This window comes from Takifugu rubripes, chromosome 5, assembly GCF_901000725.2.
Source record: "Takifugu rubripes chromosome 5, fTakRub1.2, whole genome shotgun sequence".
Classification (NCBI taxonomy): Eukaryota; Metazoa; Chordata; class Actinopteri; order Tetraodontiformes; family Tetraodontidae; genus Takifugu; species Takifugu rubripes.
In genome coordinates this window covers 9,163,705-9,180,728 of record NC_042289.1, presented here as the reverse complement: position 1 = coordinate 9,180,728, position 17,024 = coordinate 9,163,705, and the positions used below count along the sequence as shown (strand labels likewise).

Below are 17,024 nucleotides of genomic sequence, written 5' to 3'. Positions count from 1 at the left end.
AAGATCCAGGTGACACGAGGAGTTCACGTGATATAATTGACCAATTAGGGTCAGGGTGTACGCGTCGTGGCAGGTGCGGTTTTTTTCTCTCTCTCGCGCTACCGGACCGACATCAAGATGACCGCATGCTAACCTTTTGCTGCAGATACTATTGTTTTTGTCTAAGAGGGCAAGATAATTCACTAATTTTCATTACTGTGGTTTTTGGTGTGGGGAGCGAAACTTTCTTTTTGCCGTGGTTTCATTAGTGGACCGTGTATTCTGCCAAAGAAGCGAGAGAAACGGGTGAGAGCCGTGTTACCTGCAGTTGTGCCAGTGTGTATGTGTACTCGATGCGTGAGCCGCTGGTGAGTAAACTTCGCTGACATTATATATTTCATTTTAAATCTATTAAAATGTGCATATGGTAAGTTGATAGAGTAAAGAGGCGTTCATTTCATGTATATTGTGTTTCAAAGAAAATTGTTTATATGAAACTATTTTATTTACATTACCCTCACTCTGTTTTTATTTGTGAGAGTGAGTGGCGTTAAAAGAAAGGAAATTGTAACAGAAGAGTTAAGATTCAGTCAATTTGTTTAATATTAATGTTGAGAAATGTGTTCAGATAATTTGATGTACGGTAAGGATAGTTGTAAGGAAAATTGAAAGCCAAGGTTGTGATGTATGTGGATATATATGTGTGTTTCTGTTCTTCTGAATGAGTCCTGAGTTCAAGGCCTGCAAGAAGATTTCGTCTACTGGGATTTCTCCTGTTCTGCAGAGGTAGAGGAGAGATTCAGTGGTCGTGGCGAGCCACCCAAGAGAGACTGTGATTTGGGAACCATCTGAGGATTTCTTTCTTTCTTTATTCACTTTATCGCTGTTTAATGTTTATGTGTGTACAGTGATCCCTCGTTTATCGCGGGAGTTGCGTTCCAAAAGTAACACGCGAAAAGTGAAATCCGCGAAGTAGCAACTTTATTTTTTTTAAATTATTTTACAATGCAATACTGAACAGTAGAATGAAACCAAACATCAAAACCTGTTTTAAAGACCAAACTTTGTTTAAAACAATAATTTTAATATAGTAATACTGTACAAGATTGGAAACATTGTCACTCGCGTATTTCCCAGTCCCAGCTGTGCCTCTGCGTCCTGACTCCGCTCCGCTGGAGCGTCTGTTTCTACTGGCGCAGGAGTCTTTCTCCGAGAGAAGAACATTGTTATAGGCAGTTGTTGGCGCTCTTTCTTTTTCTGGGCAAGAAGATTTTTAGAAACGGATATGCCACCTTCGATTATATTTGAGAACTGCAATGAACGACTCGCAAAAAAAATCCGCGAAGCCGCGAAAGATGAACCGCGATATAGCGAGGGATCACTGTATTGGAATTTCAGTCTTTTCCCATTTAAGCAATACAATATAAGCAAACTTAACCTTGGTTGTGTGAATCCTTTACTCTGCACTTAATGCACATTGCTGATACCCCTTTCTCCTGTAGCGAATCTAGACTTTTGACCCACTGGCCCACAAAATAATTTATATACTGAAGAACATATCTGTATCTCCCAGTTATTACCATTACGGTGAGGGCTGAGGCTGGTTACATTAGCCCCAAAATGAAATGTGTCTTTGCTAAATTAGTACTTGGATATGGTTGAATCTGTGCTGAGCTAGTAAATTTTGGAGCCACGCTGACCATCGACTCACTGATGTCGTCCATGCTGTCCATTGTTTACCTCACAATGATCAGGCGCACAAAAAGGTGTAATAATAACATCGATGTAATGACAACATTGATGTAACGACTCATGAGATGAGAGGAAACCAGCAGCCACGCCCCTCTCAGCAGGAGGTCACATCCGCTACTGCTGCCAATGTGACAATGCTCAAATGCTGAGCAAAGGCGGGTCCACCTGCTCTACACACGATCCACATTCACACCAGTCCTGTCCCAGTCTGATCTGGAGGGACTGATCCAGGTCAAACCAAGGCAGCTCGGCTCAACTCAACTTTATCAACGAAGCATTAATTAAAATCAAGAAGCTTCAGAGGAATCCAGAGGCTGATCATTGAGACAGCAACAGCTGCAGGGCTAAAGTCCAGTTTAACAGGAAGAAACCCTGAGCAGGACCAGACTCATATGAGGGGACCCTCTTGCTGATGACAAAGAAGGTAAGAAGTGGGAGAAGAGCAGGAAAAAGGAACAGATCCATACATCCCTCATGCAAATACATGTGGAACTAAAATAAAGATTTTTTTGTATGTCATAATCAATACACATCAATACCTACACACATACATGTGATCAGAAGAGCCTGTAAGTATTCTTGACATCACTGTACATCTGACCAGTAGCTCAGTTATTGATACTATACAACATTAAAATAAAAGCAAGAAACACTGAAACAAGTAAAAGTGAAGTTAATACAACCAGACTGAATTAAAGAGGTGTCTAATGAGTCTAGATTTGAAGATGAGGAGTGATTCATTGTTACGGAAGATTGACAGACGTGAACTGAGCCCCCAAATGCAGACACAGACGACAAGATCAGCTTCAGCTCTGACTGAAAATGAACAGCGTGTGTGCCAGCAATTCTCAGCAGAGATGAGACCACAGCGAGGCAGGAAGCAGGCTGGGCGAAACAGGCAGGAACAGGTCGCAGTGTTGGAGCACTGCAGGCAAAAGACCGGCAAAATGAGCAGAAAGCAAGTTAGAAAGCTAGAAAGAGAGACACAGGAGGGTGGTGAGAGGGAAACACTCGGGTATGGAGGAGGTGGATGGACATTAATGTGGGGGGGGGGGGCAGTGGAGCTGCTGAAGGGTGGAGGTGATGTGGTGGAGGAGGAGGGTTGGTTATGATGCCAGCAGCAGAGTTCTGGACCTGGAGGAGTTTATTGAGGTGACTTAAGAGGAGAAAGCTGCAATCATCTAAACAGGTGAGAAAGATGAGGAAAAGAATGAAAGCAGCAGGAGAGAGATGGAGGGACGGAGATGGTTGAGGTTACACAGGTGAATGTCATGATCCTGTTCATGTCTGTTTTGTAATTGCTGTTTGTTTCCACCAGGGGACGCGGTTGACTTGTTTCCCGATCAGAGTCTGATAGTTTCTTCTGTCCTGTTGTCCTCTATTGAGGAGGATGGGCTGTGAGATGGTGTCAAAGGTCCCACTCAGATCACGAAGGACAAGGAGGGAGAGGAAGCTGGAGCTAGCTGCACAGAGGAGATGCTTGGATATTTTAAATAGAGCGATCTCAGTGCTGTGATGTTGAGGGAGACCAGACTGGAAACATTAATGGGTGTGTAGTTGGGAGACAAATGATTTTTCAAGAATGTTGTAAATTTATGCTAAATTAGAAATGGGGCATAGATGACTGTAATTATTGAGTCTTTAGGGTGGTAAATCCATACTTTTATTTCTCTACATGAGGATAATCAAACCCTTAAAGATAAAATACATGTATAAACCTGTGACACAGGTTTTGATTGAGAGGCAAATCAGAGGTCATGATCTTATATCTGTCAATCATTGCAGTTCAGGGTTTTCAAATCAAACTTGAACCTAGCAGAAACAAAAACATCCCAGAACCGTGATGTCCCTGAAGTTTCTAGAAGCACAAGGTGCTCAGAGACATGTCCAAGGTAGGAAAGGCTGAAACCCAACCACCACTGGACAAGACACAGCAGTCGAAACATCACGACTGGACCAAGAAATTTCTGAAGACAGAATTGTCAAAGGTTTTGTGGACTGATGAGATGAGAGGGGCCCTTGATGGACCAGAAGGACGGGCCTGTGACTGGATCAGTACTGGTGTTGGCTAGACCGAGTCAGACAAATCTGGCTTAAATCAAGAACTGCACCTAATGGGTGGAGCAAAGGTGAGGAATGCCCAACAATCCTGGAAGACCTGGGACTGTCTGCGATGCAGTCTCATTTGCTATTAGTCTATGCAGTGAAATAGGTGGGGGGGGGGAAGGCTTTTGATCGGGAGGCAGTGATACAAGAAGGTGTAGCTGGAAATACTCCAACAGGAAAGGAAAGCTGGAGTCAGAGTGACGGGAATTGTGTTTTAGTGGGAGTACACACATTAAGATAATCGGGTGCTAAATTTTCCCCTTCCCTACCAGGTCATCCGGTTATCTTATATGTCTTATAACATTAACCGTAAAATTATCCCAGGAGCTGAGATGTCTGAGTAATTTTGTCCTGATAATCGGCTCATAAAACATTCAAGGCCCAAGGCCACCATTGTTCCCTCATCTTCGATGTCCTCTTCCATGTCTTAATTTCCTAATGACATATGTGTGTACCCTGCATAAGTCAAGGTGCTTGTGTTTCTGTGCTCCACCCCCTCCCCTTGTGTTGTCCCTCCCCCTGGCAGAGACACAGCCTGGTCACCTGACTCGGATCTATACAATGAGGCACAAGTGGATTTCATTCCCTTATCAGCTTCTAAATCCAGCTGTTGACACCACTGCTGGGCCAGTCTGTAAGCAGCCTGTACGGGGTGACCAGTGGCTCTTTCAAGTGATTTGCATTGCAGCTCTGAGGTCCAACTCTGAAGTAAACCTCAGCAGTTTTACCTGAGGAGTCAAATTAGAAAGCAGAGGATGATGTAACATCTTTGCTACATTCAGAGATTTTTACTGACATCACTTCCTCTCTAGTTCAACCCTCATTTTGTGTTTGATTCAAATTTATAAATTCGGTGTTGCAAGTGAAAAATGACTGTTTAATTAGGACTCATCATAAAACATTAATATTACAGACGATACAGATCATTTTCAGGATATTTGGCTTTTGAGTAATTTTGACAATGTAAAAAGTTGACACTGCAATATTATATCATGAAAGTAGGGCATTGAAGTAGAAGCATGCATTGATGATTTCCTCATCACAAATATTTTATTGAGGGGGAAAAAAAAAAAAAGCCACGAGCATTGGTGGGTGTAGCACCACAATGAATGTCAATGTCTCGATGACGTCATGTACGCTTGAGCATCAATTACAGCTTGACAAAGACCTCTAGGGCTCAGGTCAACATTTTGTTTGCTGACGCATGGACTCCCACTCTTGAGGGGCGGCCTCCAAGTCATGAAGGTTCTGGGAGACAGAGTTAGGAGCCTCTGCATGGTGACTCAGCTGATCCCTGAGGTCTTTGAGATTCAGCTCCCTTGGTGTTCCCACCAATTATTGGAGTTAATCAGGTAGTACCATCTTGTCAATGTAGCAGTCATAATGTGTAGAGCAGCTCTGTAGTGGCGAGACCCTCCTGCCCACGCTACACCACCACCACCAAAGACTCGTCTGCTTACAACAGTGGCTAATGGGCCGCGCTCTTCTTGAAGTCTCCAACATCTTTGGCGCATCATTTGTTTTCACAATGAAGTGATCCTCACTGTCGAATAGGCTCATCCTGAACATTAATAAAAATGCCGAATAACCCAAACGTTATGTGAGTTGTGTTTGATTTTTGTGACTATTTTGTATGGTAAATTCATGGTTTTATCTATTTACTTGAGGAAAGTCAAACCCATTAAAGTAATTAAACCACTGAACCCATCAAACATTAAACTAAACTAAAAAGTGTAGATGTGGAAACATGTGACACATCCAGAAACATTTTGTCCATGAAGGATGTTGTTCTATTCAAGTCCACCAGAGAGGAGCACTGCATCACCATAGAAACAGAGAAAGCAGCTCCTTCAGCTGTGACCTGACTCAGCTCCTCCATCAGCAGGAAGCACCTGCAGCTCTGATGGTCTTTATTTAACTTCATGTAAATGAAACGTTGGAGCTCCAATCTGCTCTTTTCCACATCACACACAGGAGAAAAGCTGCAGATTGAAGAGAAGCTCCTCCTCCTGTCAGTCCCTCTCAGCTCCAGTGGGCTATTAAATTGCTCCTCCAGCACCTCCTCTCCTCATCCTCCAAAGCCTGAATCTGTCAGCAGTAAAGTCACTTTCCAGGTTGATAGTCAGCACACAGTGGCAACATGCTGGAGAGCCTCTGCACTCTCATCACTGCTCTAACATGTGAGGAGGCTGACTTACTGCAGCTCTGAGCTCATGCTGGATTCATCAGTCTGTGTCTTTCTCTTGACTTCATGTCCTCTTGTTGTTTCCAGGTGTGAGTGCTGTGACGGTGCTGACACAGAAGCCCTCTGTTGTGTCTCTGAGCAGAGGAGAGTCAGTCACCATGGACTGTAACCTGGGAACTGGTACTAATGCTGCTCACTGGTATAAACAGGTTCCAGGAGGAGTTCCTCAGTATGTGCTGAGCTGGTATTACGGCTGGAGTTCTGTCATATATGGTTCAGGTTTCTCGTCTCCAAGATTCACTTCTACTCATCAGTCAACATCAGATTATCGTTTGATGATCAATAATCTGGAGGAGGGAGACTCAGCAGTCTATTACTGTCAAACATGGGACAGCTCTGCTAAAGAGAACGTATCACAGTGATTCAGACTGTGACAAAAACCTCCTCACTCAATACTTCTGCTTTTTAGTGTCTGATACATCAGCTCATGTTCAGTCTCACTAAATTACAAATCAACTCATGTTCACACTCAGTTTCTCCGAGAAACTTTCAGAATGTTGGAAACTTTCTGCTGTTTCATCACTGAAAATAACAAGAACCAAAACCAACTCCCTCACTCATCCTTCATCCTCCATCATCACCATTAAAATACACCTTTAAGTCATCAAAACGACTTTATGGGGAATATGATGAAGAGTTTGTTGATTAAAGTTCTAACAGAGAATCTGTTGTGATGATGATGATGATGATAATGATGATGATAGTGGTGGTGATTATGATGATGATGATGGTGATGATGATGGTGATGATGATGGTGATGATGATGACGATGATGGTGATGACGGTGATGATGATGATGATAATGATGATGATGGTGATGATGATGATGATGATGGTGATGATGATGATGATAACAATGATAATAATGATTGTAACCTGAACTTATGTCCGTTCTTCTCCGTCGGGCTCGTGGGTACAAAGAAAGACAGGTTATAATGGCGAATGACTTCTTTTATTTCTTATCCAGCGAGGCAACTTACAAGGCGACTACACGAGTTTCTCTTAATCATTTTCCCCCGTGTTCCCTCCCCAAAATCACGTCCGGAGGGAACACTCCCCCAGGAACCAAAAATCATTCATATCAGAAGTCATACATGTCATTACCTATTTCTAACAAAAGCATATTAAATAAACTGAACAATAGCTGGCCATAGTTCCCAGCATACAAATAATAGTTTACAGTCGTCCCCTGCGGAAAATAGAAATGACCACATTTCCTAACATTAAACCAATAAGCAATGATCCACTGACTCCTTGGCTCACCTACAGTGTCACCAACAACATGGATCAACATAGTGGCCAGTAACAAGTGCGACTTAACATGAGATGTCCAAAACAGGTTTGGGAAAAGGAATAACAAGAACAAAGCGAGAACAAGGGAAAAGAAATACATTAATTATCGTACCCATACCTAACTGGTGGTCGTACTTGACGGCCACTACGTGTGGTCATTGGAGGCGGCAACTGCCTAGGTGAGGCAGTTGAATCAGCGTCCCCCAAAGGTTGGAACTCCACATCCACAGCTGGCATTTCAAGAGGACAAGGACGTGCTACTGATATAGGCAATGGCAAAATTGAACCTGAGAACCCCCCTCCGTATCAGTACTAGGCACTGGCCTCTGCGCCTGTGGAGCAGTGTTTAAAGGAATTGTGGGCCGATAGGGGAGAGCCCCCGATAATGCTGTGAGAGTGGACTGATTAGGAACAGGTACTGGGCCACCCCCATCTGCCTCTGAGGGTCCTGTGTTGCGAGGTGACTCATCTGACAACCTTCCCTTATAGGCCTTCAGCCTATTGTGATGCACCACCCATTTCCTGGAATCTGATTTCTTTGGATCAGTAATTTCGTAAGTTACACCAACACGGTCCCCCTTATCAAATCGTTTCAATATGACAAATGGCCCCTTCCATCTAGCTGCCAACTTGTTCATCCGCTGTGCTAGGTCATCCAATAACACATAGTCCCCCACCTCATAAGGGTGGAACACCACCTGTTTATCATACTGTTGCTTCTGGTGGAGTTTTGCAGTAGCAGACCTCTGAGCGGCTTCCCTGAGGGCAAGAGAAAGACGGGAGGTGACATCTTTGACATAAGCTGCAGGGGTACCTGGTGTTGCAGATGTGGCTGTAGGACCCCAGTTTAATGCAAGGTGTAATGGTAGATGTGGTTCCCTCCCATGCGCCAAGAAAAATGGAGAAAATCCTGTGCTACAATGGACACTGCTGTTGTATGCTAGTTCCACCTGTGGTAAGTACTGCACCCACTCTCCCCCAGTGTGAGACAAATATTTAGCCAGTTGGTCCTTGAGGGTCCTATTAAAGCGTTCTACCATACCATCACACTGGGCATGGTATGGGAGGTACGGGTTTTCTCAATCTTTAGTAAAGCACAAAGCTCCTTTATTAAATCCGATTCAAATTGTCTGCCCTGGTCGGTGTGTATGGATTCAGGAATACCATGATGCCTAATGTAATCCTCAAAAATGCACTATGCTACAGTAGTGGCACGCTGGTCTTTCATTGGATACACATTGACATAACGAGTGAAATAATCCATAAGGACCAACACATATCGGTACCCTCCTGCTGTCACTGGGAGTTCAGTTATATCTGCGGCAACTTTCTGAAATGGCCGGTCTGCTTGCATGGGCTGCAAAGATGCTTTCTCATGTGGAGTGGGGGAGCTTCGCCGCTGACACGGCAGACACTCACTACAGTACTTATATATGTCGCGTGACATACATGGCCAGTAACAAATTTCCCTTGCCTTGCGTAGGGTACGCTCAGCACCCAAATGTCCACTAAAACTGTCACCATGAAGAGCTTTCAGAGCCGTAGGTACCAGTTGGTCAGGTAGGACAACCTGGTGGGTTACAGCAGCATATGGATTTGGTTTGAAGGCACGACATAGGATACCACTTTGAATACTCAGTCTTGGAAACTCATGCCAAAGCTTTCGTACAACCGGATTTGTTCCTTTCAACACTCCCCTGGGGGGTCTGTTCTTACCCATCTCTGCCCAAGATAGGACAGTCTGCAGTGACTTATCCGCCTGCTGCTGTCCCCGTATCTCAGCTAAATCAATCGACAATGCGGGAGAAAGATTTGGGGTATTCAGTACCTCCTCCCCTGTCCTGCCAGCCGAGGTTGCTACGTCCCTAGGGCTGGTGGGGGTCAAGACACACTGTACCGCTTTAGTGTCCACCTCTGTGCTAGGGCGTCTGGACATAGCATCCGCATTTGCGTGTTGTCTACCCTCACGATGAAGGATGGTGTAGTCCAAGAATCCAGCGTGCCCGCCTACCAGTAGGATCATTATCAACCTGAGCTTTTGTAAGACTAAGGAGGGGCTTATGATCCGTGATTATTTTAAATGGGGACCCTGACAGGAAGTGTTTAAAACGTCTCACCGACCAGATGATGGCCCAGAGTTCTCGGTCGTAAGTGGCCCATTTCTGCTGTGCTGCCGTGAGCGTATGACTCGCGTACGCAATGACGTGCTCTTTACCATTTTTCACTTGAGCTAATACCGATCCAAGGCAGGACTGAGACGCATCTGTATAAAGCAAAAACGGCAGAGAAAAGTTGGGATGAGCTACGATTGGCGGATTCGTGAGTGCGTGTTTTAACGACCGGAAGGCCTCATCACAGTCAGATGTCCAGCTAAATAGGGCCCCCTTCTGAGTGAGAGCATTCAAAGGTGATGCTAGGATGGAAAAATTTCTCACGAAGTGGCGGTAATAAGAACACAGCCCAACAAAAGCTCTCACCTCCGTAGTGGTTCTGGGTGTTGGCCAGTCATGAACCTTTTCAAGGTTTTTGGTGTCTGGTTGAAGGCCCTGGCTAGAAACGACATGTCCTAGGAAGGTCACCTGGCTGCAAGCAAAATGACACTTGCTGGATTTCAGCTTAAGGCCCGCAGATTTGAACCGCCTAAAGACCTCCTCAAGGCTGTTCAGGTGGTCCGAAAAGGTACGGCTAAACACCAGCACGTCCAAATAAATCAAACACGCTTTCCAGTGAAGACCACGAAGTACCAATTCCATCAATCTCTGGAAAGTTGGGGGTGCATTTGTTAACCCCATCGGCATAACTTTGAATTGGTAAAGGGCACTCCCGGTGGTAAAAGCGGTTTTCTCTCTGTCCTGTGGGTCCAGAGCCACCTGCCAATAGCCACTAGACAGGTCCATGGTACTAAACCAACACGACCCCGACAAACTGTCCAACGCATCTGCTGGACGTGGCAATGGGTAGGAATCTTTAACAGTCACGGCATTTAATTTTCGAAAATCGATACAAAATCGGTAACTGCCATCTTGTTTCTTTACAAGTACAACTGGCGACGACCATGGACTACAACTCTCCTCAATGATGTCCTCGTCCAACAGTTTTTGAACCTGGCGGTCTATCTCATCCCGCATGTGAGGGGAGGTTCTGTAGGCCCTCTGTTTAATTGGCTCTGCAGCCCCTGTCCTGATACTGTGCTGCACTTTATCCGTTCTGCCAAAATCTCTGTCGTGTGCGCTGAATATGTCACCATATTTAACAATTAAATTCTCCAATTCTTGTCGCTGCTCAGCATCCAGTGCCGCCTGACTGAGGTCAACTTTGGGGAATGTCACAGGCTGGGCCTTCACGTTGGCTACTGTAGCTTCTACTAATGAGAATTCTTCCCCTGACTGGTTCGCAACTGAATGAAAGTCCCCTAGTACTATGTCACCCGGCACACAGCAATCCTCAGAAGTGGGGTTCATAACCTGAATACAAGCCACGCCTCTCTTTACGGTAGTCAATGTACGGGCTACCAACAGACTAGGCATGTTTTGTACGCCAGGTTCTAAGATACCAGTGTAATTGGGACTGTGTTTAGGGTCACTCGTATTAGATTGAATCTTAATCAACACATTCATCTGGCTTAGAGCAGGGATGGTAACAGGTGACAGCATTACAGCACTGCACCTTAACGGCGCTATCTGGGGGCTACACAGCAGTGGAACAGGCCTGTCCCAAAGCTTCAGCTGATTCGAAGTCAGGTCAATGACTGCACGGTGTTTCTGTAAAAAGTCCCACCCCAGAATCAGCGGTTGTGTGGCATTTCTGACTACCTGTACATCATGACTGAAACACTCATCACCCACTCTGATGGAAATAGGGAGTGTGCCTAATGTATCTAAACAATCCCCTGTCACAGATTTGGCCAGAACATATGATTTTTGAATAGGCCTCCTCTGTAAAGCTGGTATAGACATTCTCAAAGTTTCACTAATCAGTGAAATTTCAGAACCCGTGTCGATAAACCCCTTAACAGCAGTGTCCTCAACAACTGTAAACACATATGACATTGGGGTTACCTGTCCATTGTCTGACTGCATAAGGTGTGGGGTCATACAGTCCTGAACAGCAGATACTCGACCCATAGTACCTGCTAGCGGCCGTTTCCCTGGTAGAAGTTGTCCCTGTCGTCGAAGCTCACGTGCCGTCCTCTCTCTCTGGACGGGGAGCGATAGGAGGACCAGTTGGGTGATTGGCGCTCCTCCCTCCCCCTGGTGGATGACGTGTGTAGAGGACGGTGCTCCCATCGGCCCTGATAGCCGGGCGCTGGGCTGGGACTGCACCGATAACCGGGACTGGCACGCCGATACTGGTCCTGGCTGCTCGATGATCTAGGTGCCCGGTGTGGTGACGATGGCGAAGTATGTGAGTAGCCCTGGTCCCGTCGGCTTGGTGAAGATCTGTGGCGGGAGTAATAATCCCCTCCCTGGGAGGAGTGATGCGGCCAGTATGCAGAGTGACGCTCTGGAGACGGTGATGGCGAGCGCGAGTACCTCTCTCTCTCTCGGGACGACCTCTGCCATGCTCGGCCACGCTCCAGCTGTGCCCTGTAGTCATGATCATTTCGTTGCTGCAGCCGATCCACCTCCAGCCGAAGTGCTCGCACATCAGCCGACAGCTCACGAACGGCAGTCGCCAGTTCAGGTGATGCACTGTGATGAGTTGCAACATGCTTAGCTGACACCATGGCAGAAACAGTCTCTGTCGCTGAGGTAGCCACTGGGGGGGTCGGTGACTGAGGGCCAGCAGGGGCTGAAAGTTTCAAAGCCTCCTGAGCCCTCTCCCACTTGCCGGCAATGGCCAACGCTTCCTCCAGCGTAGTGGCTCCATGCTCGTGACACTTTGCCTGAAGAGTGAGATCTAGGCCAGCAACAAACCTCCTGAACCACTCCATTGCGATGGCTGGCGCCCCATAATTTGGGAAAGCTTCAAGTACTAGCCTGGTGACTTCAGCAGCATACACTTCCAAGGGCTCTTTGATCAACCGTTGTCTGGCATTAACAAACGTTTGAAAATGCAACAAAAATTATTTCCTCCCAAAAACTTCATTCAACTTCATAATACTTGTGTCATAATCCTTCTTCTCTGCCTCTTCTATGGACAGCCAATACGCCAACGCGTCCCCACTCAGCCGAGTGGGTAGAATGGTGGCGAGATCCTGTTGCAGGTTATCAGAGCATGCGTTCACAGCGACTTCGAGTCGCGCCTTCCAAAGTGAGAAACTGTCCTTATCTTTGCCATCACCGTGGAAACACGGCGGCAACTCGACCTTGTAGTGAACGATCCTTCTGACGTTACGTTCCTGGTCCGTGCCCTGCGCTGCGGTAGTATTAGGGCCAGTACTAGAGCTGGGACCACGGCCATCAGCGACCTCAGGGCCCCAGGTATCTTCGTCCTCCGACATTTTGAAGTCCAGGGAAAAAAAATCTGACAAAATCGAGCAAACTCACAGTCCAACGCTAGCAAGCTAGCTCGACCAAATCCGCGCCACACAGCAGCAGCTGCTCGTTGCCTTTTACCTGGTTGCAGAAGTTGCCAAAAACTCAACGCGATGAGGAACAAAACACCGATGCCACCAGTCTGTAACCTGAACTTATGTCCGTTCTTCTCCGTCGGGCTCGTGGGTACAAAGAAAGACAGGTTACAATGGCGAATGACTTCTTTTATTTCTTACCCAGCGAGGCAACTTACAAGGCGACTACACGAGTTTCTCTTAATCATTTTCCACCGTGTTCCCTCCCCAAAATCACGTCCGGAGGGAACACTCCCCCAGGAACCAAAAATCATTCATATCAGAAGTCATACATGTCATTACCTATTTCTAACAAAAGCATATTAAATAAACTTAACAATAGCTGGCCATAGTTCCCAGCATACAAATAATAGTTTACATGATGATAACAATAATGATTATTGTGGTGATGATGATGATGGTGATGATGATGGTGATGGTGATGATGATGACGATGATGATGACGATGATGATGATGGTGATGATGATGATGGTGGTGATGATGATGATGGTGATGATGATGACGATGATGATGGTGGTGATGATGATGATGATGATGATGATGATGATGGTGATGATGATTACGATAATGATGATGATGATGATGGTGATGGTGATGATGGTGTCACCAGTGAAGGCTGTTCTCATGTCTCAGTGTCTCCACTCATCAGTGACTCTCAGCAGGTTTTTGTACAGCTGTGTGTACAAACTGAATCACTGTGGTATTCGGACCAGGAACCAAGCTGATTGTCACCAGTAAGTACTTTTACACTCAGCAGAAACAACAAAGATTTGATGCTTTTGATACAAACTAGAAGCTTTTTCATAGAAATGTGGAGTGTGGAAATGATTTGAAATATTCTTCTGTTAGTCTTTGACCTGCTTTGATACTTTATCTGTCAGCTAAAGGAAACATCTCCAAAGATTACATCATTTCAATCAGTTTCTCACCAAATATTGTTGAGTTTTCTTCATTTTCACCTGTTTTTAATAACTGCAGAACAGATTTTCTACCTAAACGTATTTTAAATTGACTTTGGTTTCTTGGCTCGTGTTTGATGGAAGTGAGTGAAAAAGGTTTTGTAACATTCACCCAAATTAATTCAGCTGAAATTCTCATTATAATTATGTCACTTTATATTTTTGTATCATTTTCTGGTTATAATTTTACTTTTGTCAAATATTTAATTGATGCTGTTTATATTCAAAATGACTCTGAAATGGTGTAAAATATCTGGTTTAGTGAGATTTTCCTCATATTGTTGCTGAAGATTGAAGGTTTTATTTGCTCAGTGTGTTTGTGATGTTTTCAACCAAACTCCTAAATTCATTAGTTCCTGTTGAACTTTGTGTGAGTGTGTGAATTTCTTCTTCATGTATTTTCAGGCTCCAGCCTCCCTCCTCCTGTCCTGACAGTCTTCCCTCCGTCCAGAGCTGAGCTCCAGTCCAACAAAGCCACTCTGGTCTGTCTGTCCAGACTCTCTGCACCTTTTGCAGAGGTGAGCTGGTTGCTTGGTGACACTTCAGTGAGCAGCGGGATCTCCACCAGCACTCCTGTCCAACAAGCAGACCAGACTTTCCAAATCAGCAGCCATCTGTCCATCCTGACGTCAGACTGGGACGCGCAGAAGGTTTACACCTGTAAAGTGTCTGTGGGCTCCCAGACTGCAGAGAAAAGCATCAAGAAGTCCGAGTGTGAAGAATAGTGGAGGAGCAGCAGCACCATTTCACATCTGCTTCTTTAGTCTTTGTGCTGCATCAGCAGCTTCACATGTCAGAGGAGACCAGTCTGCATGCTTGGAATCAATGTTGTCACGCTGAGCTGCTGCTCTTGGAGCAGCTTTGCAGCTGCTCTGTTTTTACAATCTTTCAATAAAAACTCATCAAGTTGAAGTAAAAGAACTCTTTCTGTTTATTTGGACTCTTCCAAATGTTGTTTTCAACAATAATCAATAAAGGTTCAGTGATTTTAGTGTCTTGTCTCAGGACAACAGAAAAATCAGATCTATAATAAAGTGAAACTGAGTTTTCATACTTCATCTGTGAAGCGTGGCCTCTGGACGCCTCAGTACTTTCCCAGGATGCACCTGCAGGCCTCCTCACTCATTTATAGCTGCATCTAAATGGAGCTCAAATGTCAGCTGTGTAAAAACAGAGGGAACCGTTTTATCATTAAAAAAATATTATATTTGAAGAAGAATGATTATATTGTTTAATATGTGGAAGATATTTATGTGTTTAAATGTCACAACAGGATCATCAAGGGTGAAAGACTCGATGTTCCAGATAATTCATGATGTGATCCACGATGATGATACGATCAACACACATCGATCCAGCGATCAACAATCTGGGTTGGATTGATTTTTTCTCTGCAGTTACACTGAGCAACAGTGCATAAATGTATCGATGGCTGCTGATGCCTAAACGGAGCGTTGTCATGACAATAATGTGCTTGAGTGATGTAACCAGTGTAGTTAGAGCTCAGACACGTCACCCTTGTGTAGAAGGAGACCCTGTTGAGTCTGATGTTGAAGCTCTAGCAGGAAGTTCTCAGCGAGCATGAAGATGAATGAATCCATGCTTGTGTTCTTCTCTCCTCTCAGCTGCTGCAGGCACCTCTCTGAATACGGAACTGGAATTATGGACGTTTGTCCAGGTTTGGTTCAAGGATTGGAAACAAATGGAAGAATATTGACAACAGAACTAGAGTGCTACAAACACAGCACAGCACATGGAGGTGAAAATGGTGGGAACTCCACCCAGAGACTCACTTCCTCACCCTTACATCACACCTTACTGTTGAGCTTCAAACCCATCACCACTTTGAGGCTTCTGTCAGCTGCAATGTGTCCTACACACTCCAGGGAGGACAAAACATGGTCCCTGACATCTTCCCGAGGAATTTTCCAGCCTCCTCTTCGGAGCCTCAATGTCACGGAGGAAGAGGAGGAGGAAAGGCCGTTCCACTCAGAGGGCACCTGTCTGCATGCTTGTGTCCAAAAAACAGGACACAGAGTAGCAGAAGATTGTTCTTTTCAAAAGGTCGCCCAGTATTTATTGAAGATCAAAAAGGAGTTTTGGAGTCTGTTGTGCAAAATGCACAAGTGTCGTTCAAAACTCAGCATGAGCTGTCAGATGATGACTGAATAAGGAGAACATTCAGTGTCTAAACTAAGGGACAATACACCAGTGCAGGCCTACATGGATCCTATCTGTGATTATTAATGTTGACTACTTTGGGTGAATATATGAGGAGTCAAAGCTAAAACATTGTTAATTCACACACAGAGCCTTAACTCTGTTTTATCTTGAGGGTTGAATTTTATAACCCTTCAATCCATAAACCAGTGGCTGAGTCGTTCCAGAGAAAGAGGTCAGTGTCTTGGTTTCCACATCTTCCATACAGATGTTTGTTCCACAACAGGAGACACCAGTGAGCCCACGGTGCAGCCATGTTTCTGTCTGTGGAAGCTTTCTCTGAATTGGAAGTAGGTAGTGGTAAGAGAGGCTGAGCAGAGAGCAAATGTGTTCTGCCAGTGTGTTGTCCTGGACCGGGCGCCTCCTCACTGCATCTGAAGCTGCCATGCAGGTGAACAGTCAGGTGACATCATAGAACCACCATGGTTCCGTCTGACTCTAATTGGAGAGTTTGAAGCCTCCACAGAGGTGGGCTGAAGCACTTTTGGAAAGAACAACGTGGACAATGTCCAGGAGGTCAGCCAGGAACTTGGAACTGTTGCTGAAAGATTGGGCAGCTGTTTGTGTCTGAAGTGAGAGGAGACAACATGGGCTGATAAATGACCTGCAGCAGCCACCATGTGACACAAACCCAGGTCAGATCCATCTGTGGAGGCTCAAACACAGACTCAGTATGACTGATGAGAGGCTGCAGGAACCAGTGAGGGTGTTGGTCTGGCATTAAGATCCAGATGCAGCATTTTCTTAGATCCACATTCTGCAAGACTGAAATAGTGGAAAAGCATTTTTTCATTTAAACAGCTTAAAGTTCAGTTCATTTAATGAGACGGTTCCCTCTGTTTTTACACAGCTGACATTTGAGCTCCATTTAGATGCAGCTATAAATGAGTGAGGAGG

The 17,024-nt window shown here is 45.2% G+C and overlaps 1 protein-coding gene across 1 annotated transcript; it reads left to right on the top strand.

Annotated features, from left to right (window-relative positions):
* Nucleotides 1-5,977: 5,977 nt before the first annotated feature.
* LOC115250036 (immunoglobulin lambda-1 light chain-like) lies at nt 5,978-14,632 on the top strand. Its single transcript, XM_029836977.1, has 4 exons — nt 5,978-6,017; nt 6,110-6,429; nt 13,646-13,682; nt 14,313-14,632. The coding sequence occupies exons 1-4, from the start codon at nt 5,978-5,980 to the stop codon at nt 14,630-14,632; spliced, it is 717 nt and encodes a 238-aa protein (XP_029692837.1).
* The last annotated feature ends 2,392 nt before the right edge of the window (nt 14,633-17,024 follow it).

Coding starts and splice junctions, on each gene's coding strand:
- LOC115250036 (XM_029836977.1), top strand. CDS start 5,978: ATGCTGGAGAGCCTCTGCACTCTCATCACTGCTCTAACAT. Junction 6,018..6,109: donor TCTCATCACTGCTCTAACAT/GTGAGGAGGCTG, acceptor TGTTGTTTCCAG/GTGTGAGTGCTGTGACGGTG. Junction 6,430..13,645: donor GGGACAGCTCTGCTAAAGAG/AACGTATCACAG, acceptor AACTGAATCACT/GTGGTATTCGGACCAGGAAC.